The 25,460-nt window shown below is 41.3% G+C and overlaps 1 protein-coding gene across 1 annotated transcript; it reads right to left on the reverse strand.

Annotated features, from left to right (window-relative positions):
* Positions 1-3,692: 3,692 nt before the first annotated feature.
* On the reverse strand, positions 3,693-25,306 carry eml2 (EMAP like 2). Its single transcript, XM_080513845.1, has 19 exons — positions 25,189-25,306; positions 18,603-18,631; positions 18,175-18,304; positions 17,271-17,420; positions 14,499-14,568; positions 14,293-14,403; positions 13,336-13,431; positions 13,076-13,210; positions 12,878-12,977; positions 12,201-12,355; positions 11,313-11,438; positions 10,571-10,702; positions 10,419-10,486; positions 9,407-9,495; positions 9,216-9,313; positions 8,587-8,674; positions 8,302-8,397; positions 6,869-6,999; positions 3,693-5,021 (listed from the first exon to the last, which is right to left on the reverse strand). Exons 1-19 carry the CDS (start codon positions 25,203-25,205, stop codon positions 4,896-4,898), a joined length of 1,947 nt encoding a protein of 648 aa, XP_080369971.1. The 5' UTR covers positions 25,206-25,306; the 3' UTR covers positions 3,693-4,895.
* Positions 25,307-25,460: the final 154 nt, after the last annotated feature.

Consider the following 25,460-nt stretch of genomic DNA (forward strand, 5'->3'; position numbering starts at 1 on the left):
AAAGAAGTAAAGCAGTCAATGTTGAATGTATTCTAAAGTTTTTCTGAAGTCTATTCTTCATGAGCTTTAATATTCCATGGCAGAGTAACGACCCCGTGGTGTGTAAATGAACAACTCTGGACGTTACAGTGAAAAACCTCCGAGCGCCACTGTCTTTGTGAGTCACTTTGTGTTTCTTTTAAGAGATAATTAAATAAAAGTGTGTATGTGTGTGTGTGTGTGTGTGTGTGTGTGTGTGTGTGTGTGTGTGTGTGTGTGTGTGTGTGTGTGTGTGTGTGTGTGTGTGTGTGTGTGTGTAGCCTCAGGGTTGTACATTTGATTCCAGACTGACAGAATCTTCCATCCTGTGTTTTTCTATTAATCGTCCCTGGGAACCATTTGGGCCATTTTTATATTTTGTTCTCACGGTTTATTTATGATCAGAAAAAACACTAACTTATGCTGCATTTACCACTTTATTTTTGTTGTTGTTGTTGTTGTTTTTTCTCCCCCGGACCACACGTAAAAGCCTCTGCAGTGTTTTCAACGTGAAACCTTTGCTCGTCGCACTCTGTTTGGGTGCATGTCATGCAATAATGGAATGATGTAGATGTTTCAGGGATTTAAGGTGGCGATTTAATCACTTCTCCAACTAATCCAAGCATCCCTGGTTCAACATCGAGTTACTTCCATAGATAGTTAACATTTTGTTTTATCGACCAATATGTATATATGTCAGTTGCAGCATCACCAGCATGAACCTGGAGCGTTATGGGTGTTACAGAGGAGGAGCCACTAAAGCTAAAGCTTCTTACTGTTAAAATAAGCACTGCAGTGTTTTGGCTTCCAGAGAGTAATTGTAGTTTTGTGTTGTGTCTCGAATGGGCAGCGTCGCACACAACGCAGGTAAATTATGGGGCAACTCCAGATGCCCGCCTGCCGTAAACTCTCCTCCTCACTGTAATTGGGAGGGAGGGTATCACTCACACTCACTCTGCATGTTTGCCCCGTGAAGGAGTTCAACCGGCTGATACACACTTCCTCTCCGCTCTCCTCACAAATCACACAGCAACTCTGAGCCCGTGAACGACTGAGTAACTTTACTGGGAAGAATTCTTATATGTTTTTGTTTTCTTTTTTATTCAAGGTACTTTAACATTGTTTGGTTGGCTGCATTTTAGTGGAATTAGGAGTTGAAGCTCACATCTAGAAGGTACTCAATAAGAGTCCAGGTTGGTGATCTTCTGTATATCTACAAGTTCTCCATGTGCACAGGTGCAGATACGTACGTCATGTACAAGAATATATATCACAGTGAGTCATGTCTGCAGGAGAATCATTGTAAATGTTAAATGGACTATTCCTCTGTGCAGCCTTTTAATGTTTTGGCAAATATTATTGATTCTTTACAAGAAAATTTAAATCCTCAGGTTTTGTAGGAGGATCAACAAGTTTGTGTTATTTAAAGTGAGGTCAACTAATTGTAGGTCAGTAACATACAATGAAATCAGTTTGAAAGACTGAAACAAACCATAGAAAGATTATTTCAGACCCGGGATATGACTAAATGTCACCGTCAAAGATAACTGATTGGGGATTTCATTTACACGCAAACGGTCACATTTACACACACTGACCGGGGAAAGGCGCCATGTAAGGTACAAGTAAACCACTGGGAGTAAACTTGTGGGGGATCAAACCACCAACCCGGGACTGGATGACGTCACACTCCGCCAGCCGAGCCAAAGAGGCCCGACACTTTCAATTATGTAACTGGAAGGGAATTCAATACTTCATAACACTGTTGTTTTTATTATTATGAAACTCTAATAAATACACAACTAAGACTTAAATGAACATATGAAATATAAATAAACAGCAAGTTCCCATCATGCATGTTGTGTTTCAACTACAAAAACTCTCTGGAGGGTTTTTTTTACCACTCAAAAAGATGATGGGAAGTCCACCCCAATGTTTGTTATTTCTGTTCATATTCCAGTTCTATGAATTGAATTGAACAGATATTCAACTTTTAAAACCAGAGGGCTTATTAAAGAACTGGTGTGTGAAAATTCTGCAGTGGTTCTGAATACAAACTTGTATTGTTAAACATGTTTGAGAAAAGAAAGAAAAGTCAGTCTCGAATGAGTAAATATACATTTTCTTGGGGAAAATAATTATTTTCCACCAGTGGATTTTTCTGTGATGATTGTGAATGCACTGATGTTGAAAGGACAAAGTTCCACTCACACAAAAAAAGAGTATGTGCATGTAATTATTCTTTATGATTTTATTCACACGATCCAAAGATAATGAGGAGCAGAGAGAAACAACATAATGCTCATGTGTAGATTACCTGATGTGCTGAAAACTCAAGATATAAACCATATAATCAGGAGATTTACACATTTTGTCCAGATGCTTCTGTACTCTATCTCAAAATGAAACACGGAGATGCAGGTGAACCAACAGGTACGTTAGAGTCAGTAATGTGCCTCTGCACATTGTTTTGGAGTGTGGGAGAGCAAGTTTAATTCACACAATGTATACATTTTGACAATACAGTGTGTGAATTATCCTTTACCACAATCACTGCAAATCTTGCCAAGTTTATTCATCTTGTTTTTAGTCAAAATATCTCATCCCACTTGATTGAAATATTCCAGGAGAGGGACTGGTTTGAAGACAATTTCATCTTAAATATGTTGCTTAGTCAAACAATCTTGAAATGCTCGTGTTTTGAGTTGACTATTAGAAGAAACAAAGGCTTAGTTTACATTTCATACATTTTTCAAGCTGATGTGTAAATTGTTTCAGATAGATAGTCTTGATGATAGCATTTGTGGCTTATTCTAAGACACCAAGTTTAAAAATACGAGTAAAATCTAACTTAAAATAAGTTCCCCCTGCTAATTCTAAGATCTCAATGTTCTAAATATCACGTCTCATTTCAAGAAATCTTGCCAAGGCAAACTTCACTTGTTCGATTGGCAGATTCTTTTCACTTATTTTAAGGTAAAAGCTCCTTAAGGGATATTTCTTTCTATTATTCTGTTAGAGTCCATCCAGTTATTGTCCAGATATATTGAAGCTCAGTTTATTATTTCTGCCTCCTTTTTTCATATTTCAATTTCAATTCTACCATCATTCATGTAAAGAAAAAAAAAACAAAAAACCCAGCTGATTAATACTCAAAACATTTTCAACCTAGTCTTTGACATCAAGTCAGACTTCCTGTTAAAATGAGTATCGACCACCACACGTTCCCCACTTCAAGCCCTTTTTGATGAATGTGTGTGTTTACTGGACAAGAGGTGGCGGACCTCATTTGTCTGTGAACAGTCGCTGCTTCTTCTGGAGATTAGAACTAACTCACCTCCATCCATCACGTTAATGTGGACTGTCATCACAGTCAAGACACTTTCTTATTTTCGCAGGTTATATGGTAGTGAGCACAATCGCCTCACAGCGAGAAGCATTTCCTTGTAGTTTGAAACAGAGACGTGATGAGTTAATTGTAAAGATTAGTGTGACTAATCAGTTAATTGTGGCGATTAATTTTTTTTAATAATTAAAAATAAATGCTTTTCCATGTTCTCTCTTACAATCCCTCACTTTCTCCAGGTATTTGCCAAATCAGAAATGAAAAGTAGGTGTGAATTTGAGTGCGTTTGCCCTGAGAACGACCGGAATAAAAACCACGGACATCCCTCTGAGCACTTGGGTAAAAACTTTATTAACAAAACAGAAGGCAAAGCACAGCTCAAGCACACTTCCAGAGCAGAGCGGCCTACAGCGGCCCTCCGCCCGTCGCTAAAAGCACCGACAACAGCAACGTCCATCATTATTCACTGTTAAATATTAAAATAACACAGCCACTCGGATATACTGCATATGATATAGATTTACTCTAGAGACATGAACAGCAGTTACAGAGGGGGGGGGGGGGGGGGGGAAGACTCGTTCCGCTGCACCGCGGCGTCACCTGGTGGCACCCGAGCGCATTACAGCAGGGTTACAATCAGAAAACACAGCAGCCGGGTGGGGGTGGGGGCAAGGACACAAGCAGCCGGGTGGGGGTGGGGGTGGGTGGGGGCAAGGACACAAGCAGCCACCGAGTACCGTTCACGAGCTCCAACAGCAATGTGTAATACTTACAATCTGCACCGGGAGAGTTTAGAAAGCAGGCCGGCGGTGAGAGAGAGTTGAGAAGGCAATGGGGTTATAGTAGGTTTCTCTTTTAAAAAGAAAAGGGGGGAATCCCACCTATTTTAGGAATTCTTGTACAATCGTTGTTCAGTGACGTGCATCACATTCTGCTGCGTTTCAGTACGTGACTGTGGATTTAATACGCTTTGATAAATGTCTCATGTACTTCAAATCATTTCAAACCACCGCAGCTGCCGTTTCTTTTGTTTTGCAAACTCAGCAGTTACTCAAATTATTTAATAGATTTCATGCATTCAGTATGCTTCCATGAGTCTCTACTTTTCTAGAGCCTGCTAATTCAATTTAACATTTCATAAGTGTAAAATAGATAATACTCTCTAAACCATAACTATGCGACATGCATTCAAGTACCAACAAGCTTGTGTAAAATAGCTGGAATTCCCAGTTAAAGGGACTTGGAATAAATAAGAGTTTAGGCACAGTCAATACTAATGCTAGAATCACAGGTTTCATGGCGTGAAGTGGAGCCTTTTCTGTTGTTGGTTAACTTGTTTCCTCTATAATCTATAACAAACAGCGGGACACTTTAATTCAAAACAGTGATATTTCATCCAGTGTGACATCTGCAGGTTGGCGGGGTCATGCCAGGTGTTATTGTAGGCACGGAGGAGGGTCTGCCCCCTGGTGGCAGGAGGGTGAATCAGTAAAGGAAGGGGAGGGGGGTCAGATGAGACGCTGATCACCGCCTAAGCAACCACCCACTGCAGGATGCTGGTGTCTTTCCCGCCGGTGGAGATCAGGCGGCTGTTATCGCGCAGGAAGGCAACGTTGGTCACATGACTGCTGTGGCCGCCATACTCGTGACTCGGCGCCTGAGAGGGGAAGAAGAGGAGGGATGATAAAATACTGATGAATCAACAACACGCCACCGTTCGCTTAGCAGCTTTTACATACATCTGTGAACTTACAGATAATTCTAATAATAATACTAATCAGGGTGTGACTTGCACAGCGGTGCCGTCTAACCTAACAGTGATTATACCTTAAAGGTCCCACATTATGCTAAATTGACTTCATAATGGTTTTCCAACAGTAACGCGTGTCCCTAGAAGTGAACAAAGCCTGTCAACTTACATGCTTCACTTTTTAGCGATACAAGCGATTCAGAGATTTTCCCTTCATGACATCAAGCAGGGAAATAACCCATCCCTATATATACTGAATAAGAGCGTCAGTTACTTGGTAGTGAAGGCCAATTCTTGCTTTGCGCGTCATGTGATGTACACATGTTCACCCACCTCTGTGCACGAGGGTGCACAGTCCAATGTGATCTAACGGATTTAACACTCTGATCGCGCATGCGCCAGAGTAACAGACGACGACAAAGGACGCCTACGTCAAGGAGCACGAGTGTGAGGAGAACTGCCGGTATCCCCAGCTGCACAATGCCAATTTAAAAGAACTTAAAGATAGCCAGAGGGCTCAGAACTCCTGGAGAGAAATATCATTATGTTATATTATGGAACGCGTACTGACCTGAACCCTGAAATGTAGTTTGAATTGCGCGTGCATCTGTGGAAACGTGCAATGTGGAAAAGTATGGCAGAGCCTTAACTCTAACAACACACAAAGCGTATGAGTTCTACACTCTAAAATGATCAGTTTTTCTCTTCGCAAACGTTATGGGAAAAGACACAGTAGTATTTAAAGGTACAGGCAGAGAAACGACCTGTTCTCACCAGAGGGACTTTTAGACTGAAATTCAGGGCCAAGGCTGGATTTAGGGAAATACACTTTGAATACAATATTGTTGGACCTTTGACACCAATAGGAAATTGTAGGAAAAAGTGAGAACTTTAACATGATTTTAATGGGTCGTTTCATCCTTGCATAGTTCAGACTGCACAACTGGTTTTAGAACACTTGTGGGCCTGGGAGACTCCATCTTGTGTTTTTAATACCTCTGAATCCTAACAAACTGAATGTGGATCTGAGTGTCCATGTTCTGTCCTCGTGTAGTCTAAAAACATTCACCTTGCTCTAAATTCCTCGTAAATGTTTATTCGGTTTAAAATTCTTGCAGTCAAGGCACTGTAGCATAGATTGGGATGTGCAAGTGACACCCCGGTGCAGTAATATCACGAAAGAGAGAATCTACTCAGCTTCTGTGTGCCGTTTGCATCTTCTCTCAGTGCATGCTGGTTCTCCCCCAAAGTTCAAAAACATGCATTCCAGTTGAATTGACCGTCTCTACATTGCCACTCGGTGCACAGTTTATGATCGTGTGTCTTGTTGCATACATTCATGAATATTCAGATTATAAAAGAAGTTGTAATGTGAACAAGTGTGGCAGGATTACAGGCTATTTATAGAGACTTAATATAAGTCTAAAAGGAAAAGCCTTGAACCAAAATGTTATGAATTTTCTGCCTCTGGACCAGAAAGGAGAAAAAGCTTTCTCCACCATCCAGAGAAAATTGCACCCTTCTAATATTTACATCATTTCTTGCGATACATTCAAACTGTTAATTTTATGTGCCTTCCTGGTCGGGTTTGTTAATTTTTTTTCCACCACGTAATTATGCAGCTTGATGTTACAAAGATTCAGTTAAAAAATGTGAGCATCCTGCAGCAACGTGCACACAACAGAACTGAACTTGTGTGAGCGTGCGCACACGAACATGTGAACATGAAGGTGCGTTGCGCGAGCGCCACTGACCCTCGGTTGAGAGCAGGGGAAGGAAAACAAGTGCACTTTGCCAAAGTCGTCGGCGGACGCCAGCAGGGATCCGTCATGTGACCTGCACACGGCGTTGATGTCTGTGCCGTCTGCTCCATCTGGCCAAATTCCTGAGAGACACAAAACAGAAAGAGTGAGAAAGGCAGCGGGAGAGCGAGAACAAGACGGCCCGGACATTAATATTCACCTCACGGTCTGACTCAGCCTGAAGGAGATCACTGAACACCGAGCGAAGCTCAGTCTGGACTCAAACTTCGGGTGTGTTCACGTCAGAAAACACACAACTAAACTTTTAAAGACGCCACGCACAGTCGCAAAAGTTGACATTGAGGAATTCAATGCAACTCTGTCCCAATCAGGAGTGTTTTTATTGTTTGAAAACAGAAAGTTGAGAAATAATATGTTTAGATGACGTGGGACATTTTTCTGTGAATATGTTCTTCATGTCCACATATAAAAACACAGTCGTAAAGATTTAGGATACAGGGGTTCTTCATTGTCATACCAGTGCACTGTTACATGGTAAGAAAGTCTGTACTCGAGGCCGAGACATAAATTAGTAAAGAACGCAACAGAATACAATAGGGAGTACTATGAAATAGGTCCAAAAAGTTATATAAATACGAATAGGCACAATAAAAACAATACACAGTGTGAGGTACTTTTTGTAATTTACATGAGATGTGAATCTGAAATGTTTTCTCGTAAGTTCAACTGATGGAGGCCAAATCATTAAGGGAAGGATGAGAGGTTGAGCATTTAGTTTTAACACTGGTACGTTTACTCTGCTGTATGTTTATTGTGCTGTCGGTGCATACTAGTATAGGTTTTGTACTACAGGTTTATACTGCTGTCGGCTCATTCTCCTGCAGGTGCATCCTGCTGTAGGTGTATTTTTCTGGGAGACCTCATTTAATCCACAGTCTACTCTGTTTATTCCCATGCCATGCGGCTGCACGGCGGTTTAGCTTGGGTGCTCGCCTCACAGTGAGAAAATCCCTGGTTCGAGTCTTTGTGCTTTGTCGTTGCACGTTCTTCTTGTGCATGGGTGGAGTTTTTCTGTTAGTTCTATAGTTTGAGGTTAATTGGTGACTTTCAAAGTGTCTGTTGGTGTAGGTGTGTGAGCTTTGAGGTGAGAAAATAGTGTATCAACTGAGAGTCTCTCCTGTAGTGTCTGCTCTCTGCTCCACTCTGTACTTTCCTGCAGGTCGCCGACTGTTGATCTGATCTGTGCTTCCTGCTTCCAGCCGTTACATTACTGATCGGACCACTACATTGGTAATTTTGCCAGTTTCATTTCTCCGTTTTCTCTGCTAAACCCCGGACAGTCAAAGCAGAGTACTCTGTTGTATTGGGCAGCATTTAGCTCACCAGCTTCAGAGTGAATATAAAATGAAGTGAAGTAAACCAACCGAAGGTGTTGAAGCTCAGAGTGCAGGTGGACGTCGCCCACTCCAGGTCGCGCACCGTGTCCATAGTGGTCACATGTTTACCATTGGATGCCTCCCCTGAAACAATAAAACCACTTTGATCGATCTCTGTGAACATCACTGACAGGAGCATCAATTCTATTGTCGTCAAATTTCATTTCACGTATTTCCAGAAACACTAAAACAAGACGGATGACCTTGCAGGAAAATGTCCAAATATGCTTTTATTTTGGCCAGATTCTGCTGTCAACTGTGAAACTGTCTTACAGAAGAGGATCTCATAGTCTCCTGAGTTGGTGACCAGGTATTGACTGCAGGCTGACCAGTCCAGGTGGGTGACGAAGCTGGAGTGTCCCTGTGGAGGAAGAACAGACGCCACACGGGTTAAGAAGAGGTGGTTTGAAGAAGAAGACACTACGACTGTATCATTATTTACAGGCGATTTGATTGAGGCCAAACTGAGCTGCATCCAATCCAACTTCATTTCTACACCATATTTAAGGAGACAGCAGCGGACCAAAGCTCTCTACAAGCAAATACATAACATGCAAAAGTGCACAGTTCCCACGTTTGCATAAAATAGTTCAAACCTATCGACAATAAAAAAAATTTTTTAAAAATGCAGTCAAAACACATTAAAAGGGATTAAAAACATAGATAATATAAAAAAAACATTAAAAAGATGAGTAAAATCGTGGTGTCGGAGGCCAAAAGAGAAGACATGGGTTTTAAGGCGTGTTTTAAAAACAAACAGGGAAGGCGCCTGTCTGATGGATGAGTCTGAAAGAAGCATGTGGCCCCTGAACACTTTACTGACACGTAGGACTTCAGGAATCATGTACATTATTAAAAATAAACTAAGAAAAACCTCATGCATCATGTGAACGTGCTCTTACAGTGCATTTCCCCACGCGGCTGTACTTCCGGCCGCTCTCCGTCACGGCGTAGATGTAAACAAAGTTGTCATGGGAAGCAACAGCCAGGAAGTTTCCATCTGCAGAGAGAAACAAGCACAGACTTATCGGAGGTTGGACATGAGGAAGAGGAGGAGGAGGAAGAGGCAACGCATCAGCAGCTCACGCTTTACCTGGAGAGTACTTCACGTTGGAGATGATCTCATTGCCGTCTGTGTGCATAGAAACAAGATCCCGGGTGTCGGTGTCCAGCACCAACCACCTGCAACACACACAGATACACACAGCAAAGAAGTTTGGTCAAAAAGTAAAATTGCATGTTGAAATGAGTCTTTAAGCAGCTGGTTTTTCAAATCACACAGATTCCATTTCAGCACTTTAAGTGGTTTTAATTGATAACTTCTTTATTTCTTCCAGATTTTTATGAATAATTCACACATTAATGCAATTGTTCACTCATTTTGGACACGTAAAAAATTAAATAGTTTACATTAATCAACCAAATGATACATCATCAAACAAACTGTGAATAAGCAGCAAAACAATATAATCTGGTTTGAAAAGGAGTGGGAAGAAGTATAACTTTCTTTTTGCTTAGATTTATTTATTAATCAATTAATTTAAACATGTTAGAATTATTATATTAAGACTGTTGGGGGAAAAGATATAACTATATATTTCAATATTACATTTTTTCATATAGTAGGACAGCAGTGCTCATTAGCTCATTAGCAAAATTAGCTCTTTTGTAGGCATCCAGAAAGAAATCAATACAATTTCAGACTCCACAAGATAAATTTAGTGTGATTGTATGTGGCATAATGCTTTTCAACATCTTTTATAATGTGTAAATGGAACATACCAATATTTTTACACGGACATCAATACGATTAACTTTGCTTCGATGATATGTCCTATGAAGAGTTAAAATGAGACCTGGGACCCCCACAATATCAGCTTATCTTTTAAATACCAAAATGAGCAAACTTGAAAAGCTCATCATAAACTAAAGACCTTTAAAATCTAAAGAAAATCACTGTAAAATAAACCTACTGGGACAGGAATCCTCCCATTAACCCCGATTATTCCGGTCTAGTTTGAAAGTGCTGTGAACTCACAAACAGATCTTTGCACGTGAGTTTAAACTCCGTTTCAGATAAACCTTGCGCCACAGATTGGACTGACCTTCCCGTCATGGTGCCCACAGCCAGGACGGCCCCACTGGGATGGAAACCTGCAGACCTCCCGGGATCCTGCAAACAAACACTTTTAGAATCCCTTCAACTCATTACACTTTGCTTCATTTCCAGTGTGACGTTCATTCCCGTGGCGCCCACCTCGATGGTCTTGCTCCAGAGGGGCTGATGGGAATTGGTGTCCCAGAGGTGAACCTGTTTGTCCTGTGAGCAGGTGACAAACTGCTCCAGGGAGGGGTGAACGTCCAGACCCCACAGCTCGTCTGTGTGACCCTGGAAATACGTTCAAGTTCAGATCAGCACGTTAGAAACGTTGGGTTGAGTCTTTAAGCGTCGCTTAAAGCTGTGCAGGATGTTTCTGGTCCTCAGATATCAGATCAAACTGGACGAGGGTTGTTGTCAATCAAAAGAGGAACGCCTCCGCTTTAGAAGGTTAAAGTGTTCTCAAGTTTTTTGTTTTTTTTTAATGAGTTGTATACAAAATGTTCAAAGAGTTGCAAAAAGACAAAGTAATTATAACTAGCAAGCAACAGCGATCTTCTAAAAAAAAAACTAAATTACTGGAATGCTGCATTCAATTTATGGAAGAATCTCGGGAAGGAATCAAAAGAGCCTAATTCACACGCAAGATTTAACATTTAAAACCTGCCTATTATCAAAATACAAAGAATTTAACTCAGACTTGATCGTAATTTCTATTGTCACTAATAGTTGAGTAAAAAGGGTATTTACTCTTTTTTCTGCTCTCTTTCATTCAGAAGTTTGGAAATGAAAGTAAACTTTTTTTCCCACTCAACTTTTATCAATGAATGAAATAAAACTAAGCTTTTTATTCAAAAAGACAATCAAATATCACTTGACAGAGTGTGTGCTGAAGTTGTACCTGTACGATCGGAGTGAGGGTGTTGGGGAAGGCGGCTCTGAGGATGGCGTTCTTCGTGGTTCCCACAAAAAGTTCTCCAGATATTCCTTCAGTCAAAGCCCGAACGGGCCCGAATGAGTCTCCCACCTGGAAACGGACACAAAGCACAGCTTTAGAAGGAGCTTGTATGTTCCTTCCTGTCCAGAACTCTGAGGAAATCTCATCCAATCACAGGGAAAACATGCAAACTCCACACTGAACAGCAAATAGCATAAACTGCCTTACAGTTACTGCTTTACTCGTTTTAAAAACAAGTAAAACCCATTGGTCCTCCCGCCCCCGGCCATTATACATGCATAAAGCATAAATGAATGCATAAACAAAAATTCTAAAATCTACACATCTATATCAAGTAACAGGGGTTGTTCTATAAACAAGTTTGATTTTTGTCTTTGTATAAACGGGGGGAAATTATTAAAAGCCTGGTGCCGGAGGACGGGAGGGTTTGTGGTAGTGTGTAAAATAAAAGTAAATCTGAAAGATAAGAAGGTACGAGACCATAAAGACTTTTAAAATAACTTTAAAATCGATCCTAAAACACACGGGGAGCCAGTGCAATGCCTTTAGAACTTTAGATGTTTTTAAAGACGCTGTCGGTATTCTTGACCAACGTTTGTCTGTCTTATCTTCACGACCAGTAACCAAAACTTCACTTTTGTCCTCATTGAGCTGAAGGACATTTTCTGCCAACCATGACTTAATATCTAAAATACAATGAATCTCTTGTGATCCGTGTCATTTACACCAACTGAAACTAAGAGTGGGCTGAACATTGGATGGGAATCACTTGGGAGTCGTTCAACGTGACGGCATTATTGAGATCTGATGTCCACAGGACGGTGATCGTACCTCCATCTCGGACTGCTTCCTGTATTTGTGGTCCCACAGCACCACCTTGCGGTCTTTCCCTCCCCCGGACACCATGGTGCCGTTCTTCAGGACACAGATGGAGAAGATCCCCCCTTCATGGGCCCCCGACAGCACCTGAGTGATGCGGTTACCACCTGGTAGAAAACAGAGGCGTCAGGGAGTGAATACACGACAGTCCCACTGCTTCTCTTGGGACTACGTCCATTTCCGCGGGGGTATATAATTTGAACTCGCTCAGGATTGGCAGGAAAAATAGTGTTGCAACAAATAAAAAATGAAGGACTTCATCGAAATCTTCACATTTATTCTGCTAAATCTCGGATGAATAACCCGTTATGTCTGTAAACAAATGGTTTCTGTTCCTTTCATGTGCACATTTTCATCTCAGTAGTGGTGAGTAGCAATAAGGAAGCGTCGCTCATCTCTTGGAACTGAGCAACGCTGCCATCTGCTGTTCAGTTCTGGTTCTCAGTGTTCTATAACGACTGAGTTACTTTTGTTCTGAAAATCGCTGGTAATGATTGATTTCTCTCCCATTTCTACATGTTCCATAACACATTGAACCCTCTAGTGAGCGGTTTGATACCCCTGCATGAAGATAAACATGCAGATAAAAACCTAAAAATTAAAGAATCAGCGAGGGTGTTGGACGATACCTTTGGCCCAGACGTAGATGTTTCCACTGGAGTCTCCGGTGATGGCGTCTCCGTCCTCAGCAAAGGCCACACACAACACGTACTTTGGTTTCTCGTGTTTCTAAAAAGGTGAGCAACGCCGAACATGAAGGATTTGCTTCTGGACTCGCGTCGGCACGTCGTACGAGTCGGGTTGAACGCTTCATACTCTGCTCGTACCTCGAACAGGCCCTGCCTCTTGGTGAGAGTGTTTCCCTCCATCGTCCAGAAGTTGATGTGAGATTTTCCACATGTGACGATCAGGTTGGTGTCCATGGGATGAAACACTGCCGCCAGCACAGATTCATTGGAGCACTGCAGACACAGGAGTTCAAACCCCATTCAGTAAGTTTCTATTTTCACCTGATTATAATCCAAATAGATGAGAAAAATCCAGCTAGAGGATGGATGAAGAGAACCAGAGTCCAGGATGGAGATACCTTGACATCGGCCAGCTGCTTCTCCTTCTGCCAGTTCCAGACTGACAGGATGTGGTCATTTGCATCGTCCACCGCACAGAGAAAGGTGCCGCCATTCTGAAACAAAAAGGGTTAAACCTCTATTGAACGAAAGCACAGTCACACGTACACATTTAACCCGCAGACAGAAATCAACATTCAGAGGAACTCCACATTCTTTAAATACCTAAATAAACCACTTATAGACAGATGATGATGCACGTGTGTTTTTAAAAACATCAGGATGCTCCGACACCCGCAGTGTAAAACAGAACGCTACCGGAAGTCATTCACCCCAACAGCTGTTAGGATATTTAACAACGCACTGTAAATGTCCTACATGTACTGTTTACACCTGCACTGAGTACTGCCCTTTACCTATCTACACTGTGTTTATACCAATCCTGGCAATTTACTCTATTTTTAGAGGATCTTTTCCTTTTTACTGGATTGTTTTCTTTTTACATATTCTATTTTTTGTGCTCTTTTTTGCTCTTGTTGGATATTTACATATGTTTACATACTTTAATTCCTTAATTGTATAAGTTCTGCACCTTTTACCTTGAGCTGTTGTAAGTTTGTGTTTCCCCCTGTGGAGGAATAAAGCTCTCTACTCTACTCATCTTGCCCCTCGTCGGCTTTACAATGGTTCGGTCCAGTTTCCTGCCTGTGGATCGGTGGAAGTGAATCAAATAAGAAGCTACAAAGAGGCAGTTTAAACTTGTAGAGGAGGGATTCGTACACTCCACAGATTATTTCTCCAAGCTGAAATTTAATCAAAATAACTAACGTCAGGGTTACGGCTACTTTTTTTTTTTTCCAACACACCGATTCCTTTTGGTCCTCCTTTGTCTTCAATTTTATATTCTGTGTGGTGGATATTTGGCTGTTGGGGCCCACGACCCACTGAAAAACCAGCCGGCACATAATTGTGCTTACCGACTTGGAGAAAGCCACGCAGGTGACGGCTCTGTCGAACACGCCCATCCCGATGACGTGCAGCGTGTTGAGGCTCACGGAGTCCCACACACGGACGTGAGGAGCCAGCAGCTGAAGAAAACACACAAGAAGTTAAACACACAAGCTCATGCAAAATCTTTCTATACACTAAACCATACTGCAATGCTTCTTTCATGAAATGGTACCTTTCCATCTTTAGTGTTTCCAGCCACTTGTCCCGTTGCGATTGTGACCATGTCCGGATGCACGCTCAGACTGAGAAGGAAAAATAAGACACGGATCAATGCATTACATTTTTTACACTGTAAAATCATAAACGCCTCTTGGCTCTTCTGTTAGGGAGATCATCAACAGCAGCTTGGCTTCTGGCATAGTGCCCTCCTTTTGTAAGAAAGCTGTTGTAGAGCCTTTGATTAAAAAACCTGGCCTTGACCCTGCAGTTTTAGCAAACTACCGTCCAATCTCTAAATTACCTTTAGTGTCTAAAATTTTTGAGAAATGCGTTTTTGCACAGTTGCAACCTTTTTTAGATGCAAATGGCACCTTAGACCCGTTTCAGTCAGGTTACAAAGCTTTGCACAGTACTGAATCTGCACTTTTAAAGGTTTTTAATGACCTGTTTTTAATGACTGATTCTGGAGGCTCTGCCATTTTAGTGCTTCTAGACCTCACGGCTGCTTTTGACACAGTCGACCACACGACTCTTTTAAACCGCCTAAGAGATTGCGTAGGTGTCAGGGGGACCGCATTGGAGTGGTTTAAGTCCGACCTGTCGGGGAGGTCCTTCTCCGTCAGGCTGGGGGACTCCACCTCGTCTTCTGCCCCGCTTCACTGTGGAGTCCCCCAGGGATCTATCCTGGGACCCATTCTTTTTGCTTTGTATCTCCTCCCACTTGGAGAGATTTTTAAGAAGCATGGCATATCTTATCACTTTTATGCAGATGACTGCCAAATTTATATGCCCATTGCCAAGAATGACCACAGTCCCCTGACACCCCTGCTCGACTGTCTAGGTGGCATTAAGGCTTGGTTAGCCCAGAATTTTTTAAAACTGAATGAGAGAAAAACCGAAATTATGGTATTTGGATCAGCCCTCACAGACTTGGGATCACTCGGAAATTATTTGCATCCCAAAGTCACCAGCCTTGGCGTCACCATAGACAGTGATTTTAGATTTGATAAACAGATCAATGGCGTTTTAAAATCGGGCTTTTATCATCTTCGACTTTTATCCAAGGTTAAGCCGTTTTTATCTTTTAATCTTTTTGAGCAAGTCGTGCACGCTTTTATTTCTTCTCGTCTGGACTACTGCAACGCACTTTATTCTGGCGTTAGCCACAAAGCACTTTCCCGCTTGCAGTTAGTCCAGAACGCTGCGGCACGACTTTTAACAGGGACCAAAAAACGAGAACACATTACCCCTATCCTTGCATCTTTGCACTGGCTCCCTGTTAATTTTAGAATTGACTATAAAATGTTGTTGTTTGTTTTTAAAGCTTTGAATGGACTGGCCCCTCAGTACATTACAGAGCTCATCAAAATTTATCAACCCCCCCTGCGCTCTGAGGTCTGAGGGCTCCAGCTCGTGGGTCCTAAGACCAAGTGTAGAACCAGAGGGGACAGAGCGTTCTCCGTTGTCGGCCCTAAGCTGTGGAACGCTCTGCCCCTCCACGTCCGAACAGCCCCCACTGTGGACCATTTTAAATCACGTCTTAAAACCCACTTTTATTCTCAGGCTTTTAACACCGCGTGAGTCGTGTGGTCCCCTGTGTCTTTTATTTATTTTATTGTTCTTATTTATTTTTATTGCCTTTTAAGCTTTTTTATATTTCTATTTATTTTTTTAAATTGTTGTATTCTTATTTGTAGTTTTTTAATGTGTTTGTAGTTTTTAATCTGTTTTTATTTTTATTTTAGGGTTTTTTAGTGTTGGACTGTTTATTTGATTTTTTTTAAATTTTTTATGTGCAGTCACATGTGCAGCACTTTGGGAACAGGTTGTTGTTAAAATGTGCTATATAAATAAAGATGGATTGGATTGGATTGGATTATACTACAGATCACCAAGTATTTGCAACAAAAGAAAACCTTAAAGAACTAGTTTCATCAGAATTTGACATTAAAAATGTCACAGAACACTTTATTTTTGAGAAACTGTCAAATAGATTTGGAGGTTTTTACTTGAGTCTAACCTTAAGTCTATCTTAAGTCTAACATCCATCACAAGGTGATAGTGGGTTAAATGTTATCTTCAGAAAGAGAATCATTCAATGTGAACAAGGGCAAATTATGCAGAGGTCTTCAACCTTTATGACCAAACATGTTTAACCTTCAAAAGGAGGCTGACACGGCTTATGAAGTTTCATTTATACAGTAGCTTTGAAACAAAACAAAGCATTTCTCATAGAATAGAATAGAATAGAATAGAATACAATTACGTATCAGTCCCAGAGGGGAGTTCCATTAAGCTTCACACGGAATAATGAGAAAGAAAGTTGAATATCAAATAAGACAGGTTAAAAATAGAATAAGTAATTTTAAATATCAATTTTATATGAGTTTTCATAAAACATGTTATGAATGTATGAATGCATACATTTTTAATACTTCTGAAGCCCACTACAGGCTCCAGGTAAAACCTGACCAGTCTGTTGAAATTAAATTATAAAACCACTTCTGTGAGTCAAAACAATGACCGTAGGAGTTCAAAAGTGCTAAAAATTAAGAACCAGCAGCTCATTTGATGTTTTATATGAAATTGTTTGGGTTTCTGTGTGATAACGGGAAATATTCACCAAGAATGAGTGTTGTAAAACCAAAAAATATCACTGACCGCTATTTGAAACAGAAATGAAGGATTAATCTTCCACTGTGGATGAAGGACTTAAAACTCAATGTCAAGGTCATCTTTCCACACGCTCATGTGACGAGACACTTCCTCTCGGTGGTTTTCTCACCACTTGACGTCGTCATTGTGTCCCAGGTAGTGCCTCTGGTGCTGCTCCTCCGTGTTGTACAGCACCACCACCGAGGCGTTGAAGTACACGATCTCCCCGGTGGGCAGCAGGTACAGGTTAGAGCGGCAGTCCCGACCGCGGTAGCCGTACCTGACGCACGGCGGAGTTAAAGAACTAATTCTGCTTCTGGGACACAATAGAATCCTGATCTGTGTGAAAACTAATGATTAAGCTGCATATATTACTATAACAACAGTTTTGCGTGCGCAACAACAAAAAAAGGAGCAAGAAATTTGTAAAAAGGCATCATATACTAAAGAGTAGAGGTGCTAAAAGACCTGGGAATTTTCAAAGTTGGAAACTTTCTATGGGAATAAATGGGAATTTATTGGAATTAACGGGAAAAAAATGGAAATTTACTCAATTGAAGCTTAGCAATTAATAGGGAAATATAGTCGGGGAATAAAAATTTTATAAAAAAAAATAAAAAATTGAAATAGATCAACATATTGTCTGTGCACCAGAAACTCACTGACTAAATGAGTGAATCAGTAAAAAAAAAAAAAATAAATAAATAAATATAGTTGGGGAAGTTATATTTTAATGTAATCCTGGCCAAAAAAAAAAAAAACAGATTTCATGCAAGTACAGTTGAATATCTATTCCTCAATCACAAGCACAGAGCTGGTGAGACTATGCTCTCCAATTTAATCGTTTCTACGATGCGGATCTGCATCAATGCAACAAAATCCATCATAACGAACATTTCTAAAGTTCCCCAGCTTAACTTTCCACGGAAATTTACCGCAAATGTTCCACCCCTTTGCAATCCGACTGGTTACTTGTAATCTAGTAAAGAATGCCAGTACTTTTGCCTCCCGTTAGTTCCCTGTTTGAAGGATACACCCACTGCAGTTTGAGCTTGTGCTCGGGCAGCGCCACCTTGAGGTCCAGGCTGTAGCCGTCCCTCTGCTGGGCGGGGACGTGCATGGTGACCGGCCGGCCGCGGAGGAACATTCTCACGTAGCCGTCCTCTGAAGAAGAGAGACAGAAGTCAGGATTAGTCTCTCTTAACCTTCCAAGGACACATCCAAGTTAACGCACTCGGTGTAGGTGCTTATGTTAATTGATGTAATTAAAGTGAAAGTTCATTATTTCTAATGGCTTTAAATGACAGTAATTAAATCCTTGAACGCGTCAATGGATCCACTTGATGATCGAGTTTCACACATGAGACCTCTTAACACATAACAGGGAAAGATGTCAAACACACACACACACACACACACACACACACACACACAAATTTAAAGGATAAAAATATTCTTGTACCTGCATTGAAGGCGCATTCTTTGGATTTGCTAAAACAGAGGAGAGAAAAAATGGTCAATTTCACAATTCATGAGAAAAAGTGATGATGGAAAATCAAACAAAGACAGAAGATAATAATAGAGGCATTTTCCGAAGCTCCCGGGACTTTGTTCATGTGTGAATTATTTATTCTTCATTCTGCAGGCTGCCCCCTTCAACACTCAGCTGAACCAGTCGGCAGTTATGTGCAGGGAGGAGCCACAAACTGCACAGTCAGCAGAAACACAAGAGGCTGCTCATCATATAATGAAGACATGAAGAACAGCGTTTATCCCCCGGAGGCCCATATAATGCACCATGAGAGGCTGGACTGAAACGTTATGCAACGAAGTGGCTGGAATCTCTGTGGCCGACAAAATACAGCTGAAAACCAACAAATACTCTAGTCCAGCCGTTGTTAGCTTATATTTCCCCAGTTCAAAGTTTAATTTGCAACTTAATGCAATGCAAGGTAGGAGGAGAGAAAAAACAACAAGAAAGAAAGAAAAAATGGAAAAAAGGGTAAAAATGAGAAAACAGCAAAACAAGACAAATAAAATAGCATTGCAAGACATATAAACAGTAGTTATTCAATTTGAAATGGATAAAAACTGGAGTAAATTTAATAGGCAGACATAACAGAAATAAATAGGTCGCACTGATGGACAAAAAAAAAAGGCTAAACGTTAACGAGAAGAAGACAAAACCAGCCAGAAAATATATTAAATAGATAAAAAAATAAATAGAAAATGATGGTAAGACGTGTATTTTGTTGTTTTGCTTGAAACGGCTATATTAAGAGAAAACCACCATCAAGAAAGTACTAATGTTGAATTAAAGCATTTATTTTCTCACCAAACGTTTGTTCCACAACAAAACTCTAATTTCACTGTGAAAATGTGCTTAAAGAAATAAAATCCATTCAACAGTTATTCTCAGATTCTCCAAATACAAATTGCCATTTTAAAAGAATAATTAAGGTAGAATAATTTAGCAAATGCACAAAATATAAAAAAAATGCCTTCATCGCTGCTGTGTATGAATGAACCTTTATTTTGTGCTTGCATGAAAAGATTCCTCTTTCTTTACTTTAACTAAAACAGGAACATGAACACAAAGAGCAGTTTTTCTTTGACGGTCACAGAGGATGAAAGTTGTGGTCTTGAAATACTAAAAGCCTCTGAAGGATATAAAGTCAACACATGGACTGGCAGTCGGCGCGGCGCTCAGCCAAACTGTCACACGGGGAAACGAGACGCCGTTTATCAGGGAGTTGAATCAAACCAGTCACCTGCTGCTTCAGCCTTTCTGACAAAACTCATGATTACACCCGTCACTCTGAACCTTCTGAATGACACTTTCCGACTCAGCGCACCGTCAACCAATCAGGAGCGTTCGCTGACTTGCGATGCCATCAACCCGTCGCCGTGACAGCAGCTACGAGCTCGAAATAAAATGTGGTAGAATCGAGGGTTTGTACACGGATTGGACAAGTTTTTCTGTGGAGTTCATGTATGCGATTATAGATATAAAATAATCATTAATATACTGTATATGATGCTATATATTGCACATTACACACACCATGTATACATCCATATTTTATTCCACATTTATATCATGAGGCGTACCGTTATACACATCCTGCTGCTTTAATATACCTGCTGTTATATACGTACAAAACTGCCTTAACTGTTACTGGCAGCAGGCTGATCTGTACATAATCTAATTTATTTTTCTAACTCTTGTTAATGTGTCCCTTTTGTCCACCTAATTGCCCCTCAAGGATCAATACAGTTTCTTCTGACTATAATATACAGCATATGCACACATACACAATATATATCAAACACAAACAACACAATTAAACATGTATAGTGGTAAAGCTGGTTTATTATATACTGTATAGCTGTCTTGTTTTATTCCACAGATTGATAAGCTAACTAAATGAAGCTCCGTTGCTGTAATTAACGTCTTTTATAAATACACAAATCGCTGTCCAATCCCATTCGTTTTCTCTTATTTTCAATAGCATTCAATAGTTTGTCTCATGCATCCAGACGCCAAGGAGAACAACAAAAATAACTTTCACTGTCTCTCTCTCTGTCTCTATTTTTTTTTTTTACAAACAGTGTAATACAGAGAGGAATGAGGGCAGGTGCATAACAAGGCTGCTGCAAACAAACAAAGTCGTAAACAAATTAAGTAAATCCATTCTACCATCCATCATCCGAGCTCATTTAATCCAAATCAGAGTCTCAGAAATTGGACTGCGTCCCGGCTGAAATCAGGCTAAAGCCGAGGTGCGTTCAAGAGACAACATGAGATTAACCCAGAGAGAAGCACGATCAGACCTCCTCACCCTCGGGTGCAGGATAAACTAAAACATTCACTTTTGTTTCCAAACGTCTCGGAGCATAAATGACCTTTGTGGGTGTTTTGTTGCACATGATTGCTGCTAGTTTGTGTCGATTTGTTGATTTTCTAAGTCAAAATCACTCGCATGTCTCCTGTATTCCTCACTAAAGTTTAAAGTGACGTATTTATATATAGGTTATCAAGAGCCAGTGGCGAGGACTCCCATCCGGGAGCAGGAATAATATGCAAACTCCACACAAAAAGGGCCTCCAATTGAACTCACACCTAGCGATATTCTCTTTGACATGTTTGCAAAACCATGAGCGGGACACCTTAAAGCACCGTGTTGAACGACGCGTCTTCACCCGTCTTGACATTTGTTTAACTGGGAGTGAACTGCAAACTGTGACCTTAGCTCTGAAGCATCTCCGAGCGAAACGAACACAGGCGTGTCTCCATGCGTTTATTCCTAAAAATCAACAAGCGACACGTGGAAGAAGACACGGCAGGGCTGCATGTCCGTGTTCGTACACAGCGCGGATCCTCTGGAGAAGATTAAAGGACGGAACTGCAGAACAAACAGACCAGTAATCTGAGGACCTGAGTGGAGCCTGCCTGTGTCTGCTGGGCGTCCCGGAGGCCACCAGGCAGGGTGTCGGCTCTTTCAACTAACCACATAAAGGCCCGTTTGTCCGGGGAGCGCTTGTCTGCCTGCTCTGCCTGGAAGACGAGGTGGAGCTGGGATCTCAACCAATGGCGGAGCACCACTGATCCGGGCCTGGTAATTAGTGCAGAGCGAGGCCTGCTGGGTAACTGGCAGCGGGACAGGGCAAATAAATCGGCATGTAAAGCCCATGTGGCAGCGGTCCGACTCGCCGGGTTTCCAGGGAGAGGGAATGCACAAACAGGACACTCATTGACACTCAAATGTTTGGTTGGCATTTTCAGCCTGGCTGCACTTTGAAAAAGGACATTTATTTTTGGAATAATGAGAAAAGGCAAACAAGTAACAAAGAGCCTTCATGAGAAATTAGGCCTTTTCGTTAAAAGTGCCATCAAAGCTTTCGGTCACAGGCATCAAACCTCTTTTAAGCTCAATTAACATTCCTGTTAAATTAAATTCCGGGAAGAGAGAACTTTCAAAACAGACAGCAAGTGATGTTTCTAATCACGTCGCTATTTGCCAATGTTTTGTGCAACAGGTTTCGCCAACATGAAGCATCATCTTGTCTGTTTTCAGTCCGATAAGACGGAGAGGAACTGGAGAAGATAAAACAGCGGTGGAAGCTCAGGATAATTACATAAAGATACAAACTAACCGTTTTTTTATAAACTGCATCTTTAAAATATGAATAAAGCAGGATTTCCAGAGAATATGTAAGCTTCTTTGAACTGAATGAACAAGGCAATACGTCTGTAATGTTCAGCATTCGGGGTCCGAAATCAAGTTTAATTCAAGGCCCTGTTTAAACAACATTGACTTCAAGTGAAAACATAAAAGTTTTGCCGTGTTTCGTACGCGTGTTTGCAGGACAACGGTGCTTGGAGTAAATGAAAATGCCACTTTTTGAAAATGCTCCGACTCCGTCTCGCACCTTTTGGGAAATGGTGCTACTGCACATGCTCAGTAGATGGACAATAAGAACATTGTCTTCCGCCAGAGTGTCATGACCCCCAAGTCCATGTTCTCCTGGGACTTGGTAGTTTTATAGTCGACAGTCACAGTATTAACAACCCAACTTGGTCGTCTGTCCACTAGAATGTCCCGTGTTCTCCCACCGGTAATGTTTAGAGCATTTTGTTCTCTGTGCGCATCTGCTTGCAGTTTCATTACAAAAGCAACCGTGCAACAATGTTTTCAGCCTTTCTTTTGGGCATCGTTTTCAAAAAGTTTCTGAAATAATAATGCAAAAACGATGCATTTTTACTTGAAATGTTGTGAAAAGAGCCTAAAATTAAATCAGATTGATCAAACTGAGATATTCATGTCTTAACTGCTTTTACCAACTGATTTTCAGGTTTGGCTCTAAAAACAATCCAGTTTGGGAACTTAAATGTAAATGTACAGCTCTTTTTGTGTGGTCATTTTTCAGTGGATTGGAATCATATTTTTGCAAGTATTTAGGGTGCATTTTGTAAAGAAGTAGGATAATGTCTGTGATCGGGACTTTTGTCATTTATGATAATAAAACATAGCAAAAGTCATTTATTTGGTTCAAATGTACATTTTTAGAATTGGACTTGTGTAATGAAAATGAATGAAAATTATGGCAAATAGAATTTTATCATCAAGTGCAGTAAAAACAGTCAAAATGACACGTGAAAAATCTGATAAACCTTGACTTTATCTAAGACTGCCGTATACAAACCTCGATCTATTGGATGAGTACTGGGACACACTGGTTAGATGAGATTCCTTCATTCTTTGAGGAAACGCAATTAGAAGAGTCACTTTCAGTGGGAAAATCCATAAATGATGCAGAGAGAGAGGAAATGGACGTGCAGGTCAGAATGATGACGCTAAAAAGTCGCCTGAACTGCGGGAAGACAAACAAGCGAGCATCAATCTCCCCGTCTATTACTGTCCATTATTCCACTCAAACGGAAAAGATTTGATCGTGATACGGATGTGTTGATCTTTTCCTCCATCAGGATTTGCATGTTTTGTTTAATTTGTATTCACCTTTTTATTGACCCTTCATCAGGGAAGTTGCATGGTCATTTTTGCATTTTATAACAACTGTAGTTCAAATGTGCATTGGAACATCATTATTTTCAAAGGTACACGGAATCAATAAAGCCGGACTAAACAACTGCATGTTGTTGGTTGCAGAGATCTGATACGCAGCAGTTATTTCAAATTTGCAACATAAACTGAAGAAAGCCTGGTTGTCACAGTAAATAAGACCAGTCGTCTCTGGTTGAATGAAATGTCCCTCTTCCTCCACTTTGTCCATAATTCTTACTTCTGTTGCTCTGCTTGACAACACATCTGCTCGATATGGGAGCAAATCAAAGGCGGCCGCAGTAAAGTTGCCTTCCTGCTCATAAAAGTGTGTTCGGTGTGTTTGCAGCATGTCAAGTGGGAGATGCAATCAATGTTAGTGCTTCTGCAAGCTGTGCAGACTCGGTAATGGTCCGCCCCACTGCTCCACCTCAGCCTCCTGTGTTTGGCCGTAATGCTCTACAGTGCTGCAGAGAATGTCCGTCAAGGCTTTTGCATGTAAGAAATCTTTTAGAAAATTAATGTTTCAAGTATGAAGGCAGGCTAATTTAAGCAGGGTGTGGTCGATGGTGTGAAGTTTGTAAAAAAAGTGGACATGGAGTGATCCAAGTGTCTTTGTGTCGTCCGGTAAAGCAGGACGCTGCCAGGATCAGTCAGGTTCAACAGAATAATCAGTCTGCTGTCAGAAGTGCTGAGCACAGAGTTCCTGGTCCTCCTGTCACATCTCATCTGTGTGTGTGTGTGTGTGTGTGTGTGTGTGTGTGTGTGTGTGTGTGTGTGTGTGTGTGTGTGTGTGTGTGTGTGTGTGTGTGTGTGTGTGTGTTTTCTAACTGCACAGAAATGTGCCATGTCTGTTTGTTTTAACGAAGCTGCAGGACTCAACAAACACTGGCAGCATTAAGAAAGATTCCTGAAATTGCTACTAAATACTACTTTTTTCCCCCAATAAGATTCAACATTTAAAATCTAACATATCTTCACAAAACTCCATATTACTGGAGTTTTTCCATCAGGCCTGCCTTTTGCCATCTGATCCATGATGCACTACGCTGGGCCGGCTCTTGTTTCTGTTTTCTTCATGTCACTATGCGGCTGCCCCTCCCCACGGCAACACAAAGCAGCCCACAGCCCTGCAGACGGAGAGAGACGCCCACCACATGGATGTGCTCGCGTGACAACCGTTCTAACCAACTTCCCACAGGCTGTCTTCAAGAGACAACTGCAGCTCTCTGAAGTCTGCGTGCATTTCAAGCACACTGCTCCTCCTTGTGCAAGCAGCACTGGGTGTGACAACTTTATTGAACTCACATTGAATCACATTGAAAATCTGCAGGTTTCATTTTGCCATTCAAAGGTTAAAGCTCCACTCCTTTTTGTACTACGACAGATTCAGTCCAAAACTGAACAAGGCAAAAGCTTATCTCACTCTACTTCTTCTTCTTCTTCTCTGTCAATCATTAACTTGTCTGTAAAGCAGGTATTTACCTGGAGGACCTCTTCATGTCTGCAGGGTTTCCGTTACACGAGCGGCGAGCAGTCAGAGCAGATCAGATCAGATCAGAGAGGTTTCTGTCCCGTTCTACAGCCACGGCAACACTCCCACTTCCTCCTTCACTCTGCAAACTTTTATAACGGCCTGAAACCCCCGACCGGCCAATCAGAGCATGCTTCCTCCTTCCTGCAAACCACACCCCCTCCACCCACCCACCCACCCACCCACCCACCCCTCTGCACAGGAAGCACAACCTCCCACTTCA

Source organism: Blennius ocellaris (assembly GCF_963422515.1).
Source record: "Blennius ocellaris genome assembly, chromosome: 2".
In the NCBI taxonomy this organism is placed as follows: domain Eukaryota; kingdom Metazoa; phylum Chordata; class Actinopteri; order Blenniiformes; family Blenniidae; genus Blennius; species Blennius ocellaris.

Coding starts and splice junctions, on each gene's coding strand:
- eml2 (XM_080513845.1), bottom strand. Junction 17,421..18,174: donor AAGCTCAAACTGCAGTGGGT/GTATCCTTCAAA, acceptor GCCGTGCGTCAG/GTACGGCTACCGCGGTCGGG. Junction 5,022..6,868: donor TCCCCTGCTCTCAACCGAGG/GTCAGTGGCGCT, acceptor TTCCCCTCTCAG/GCGCCGAGTCACGAGTATGG.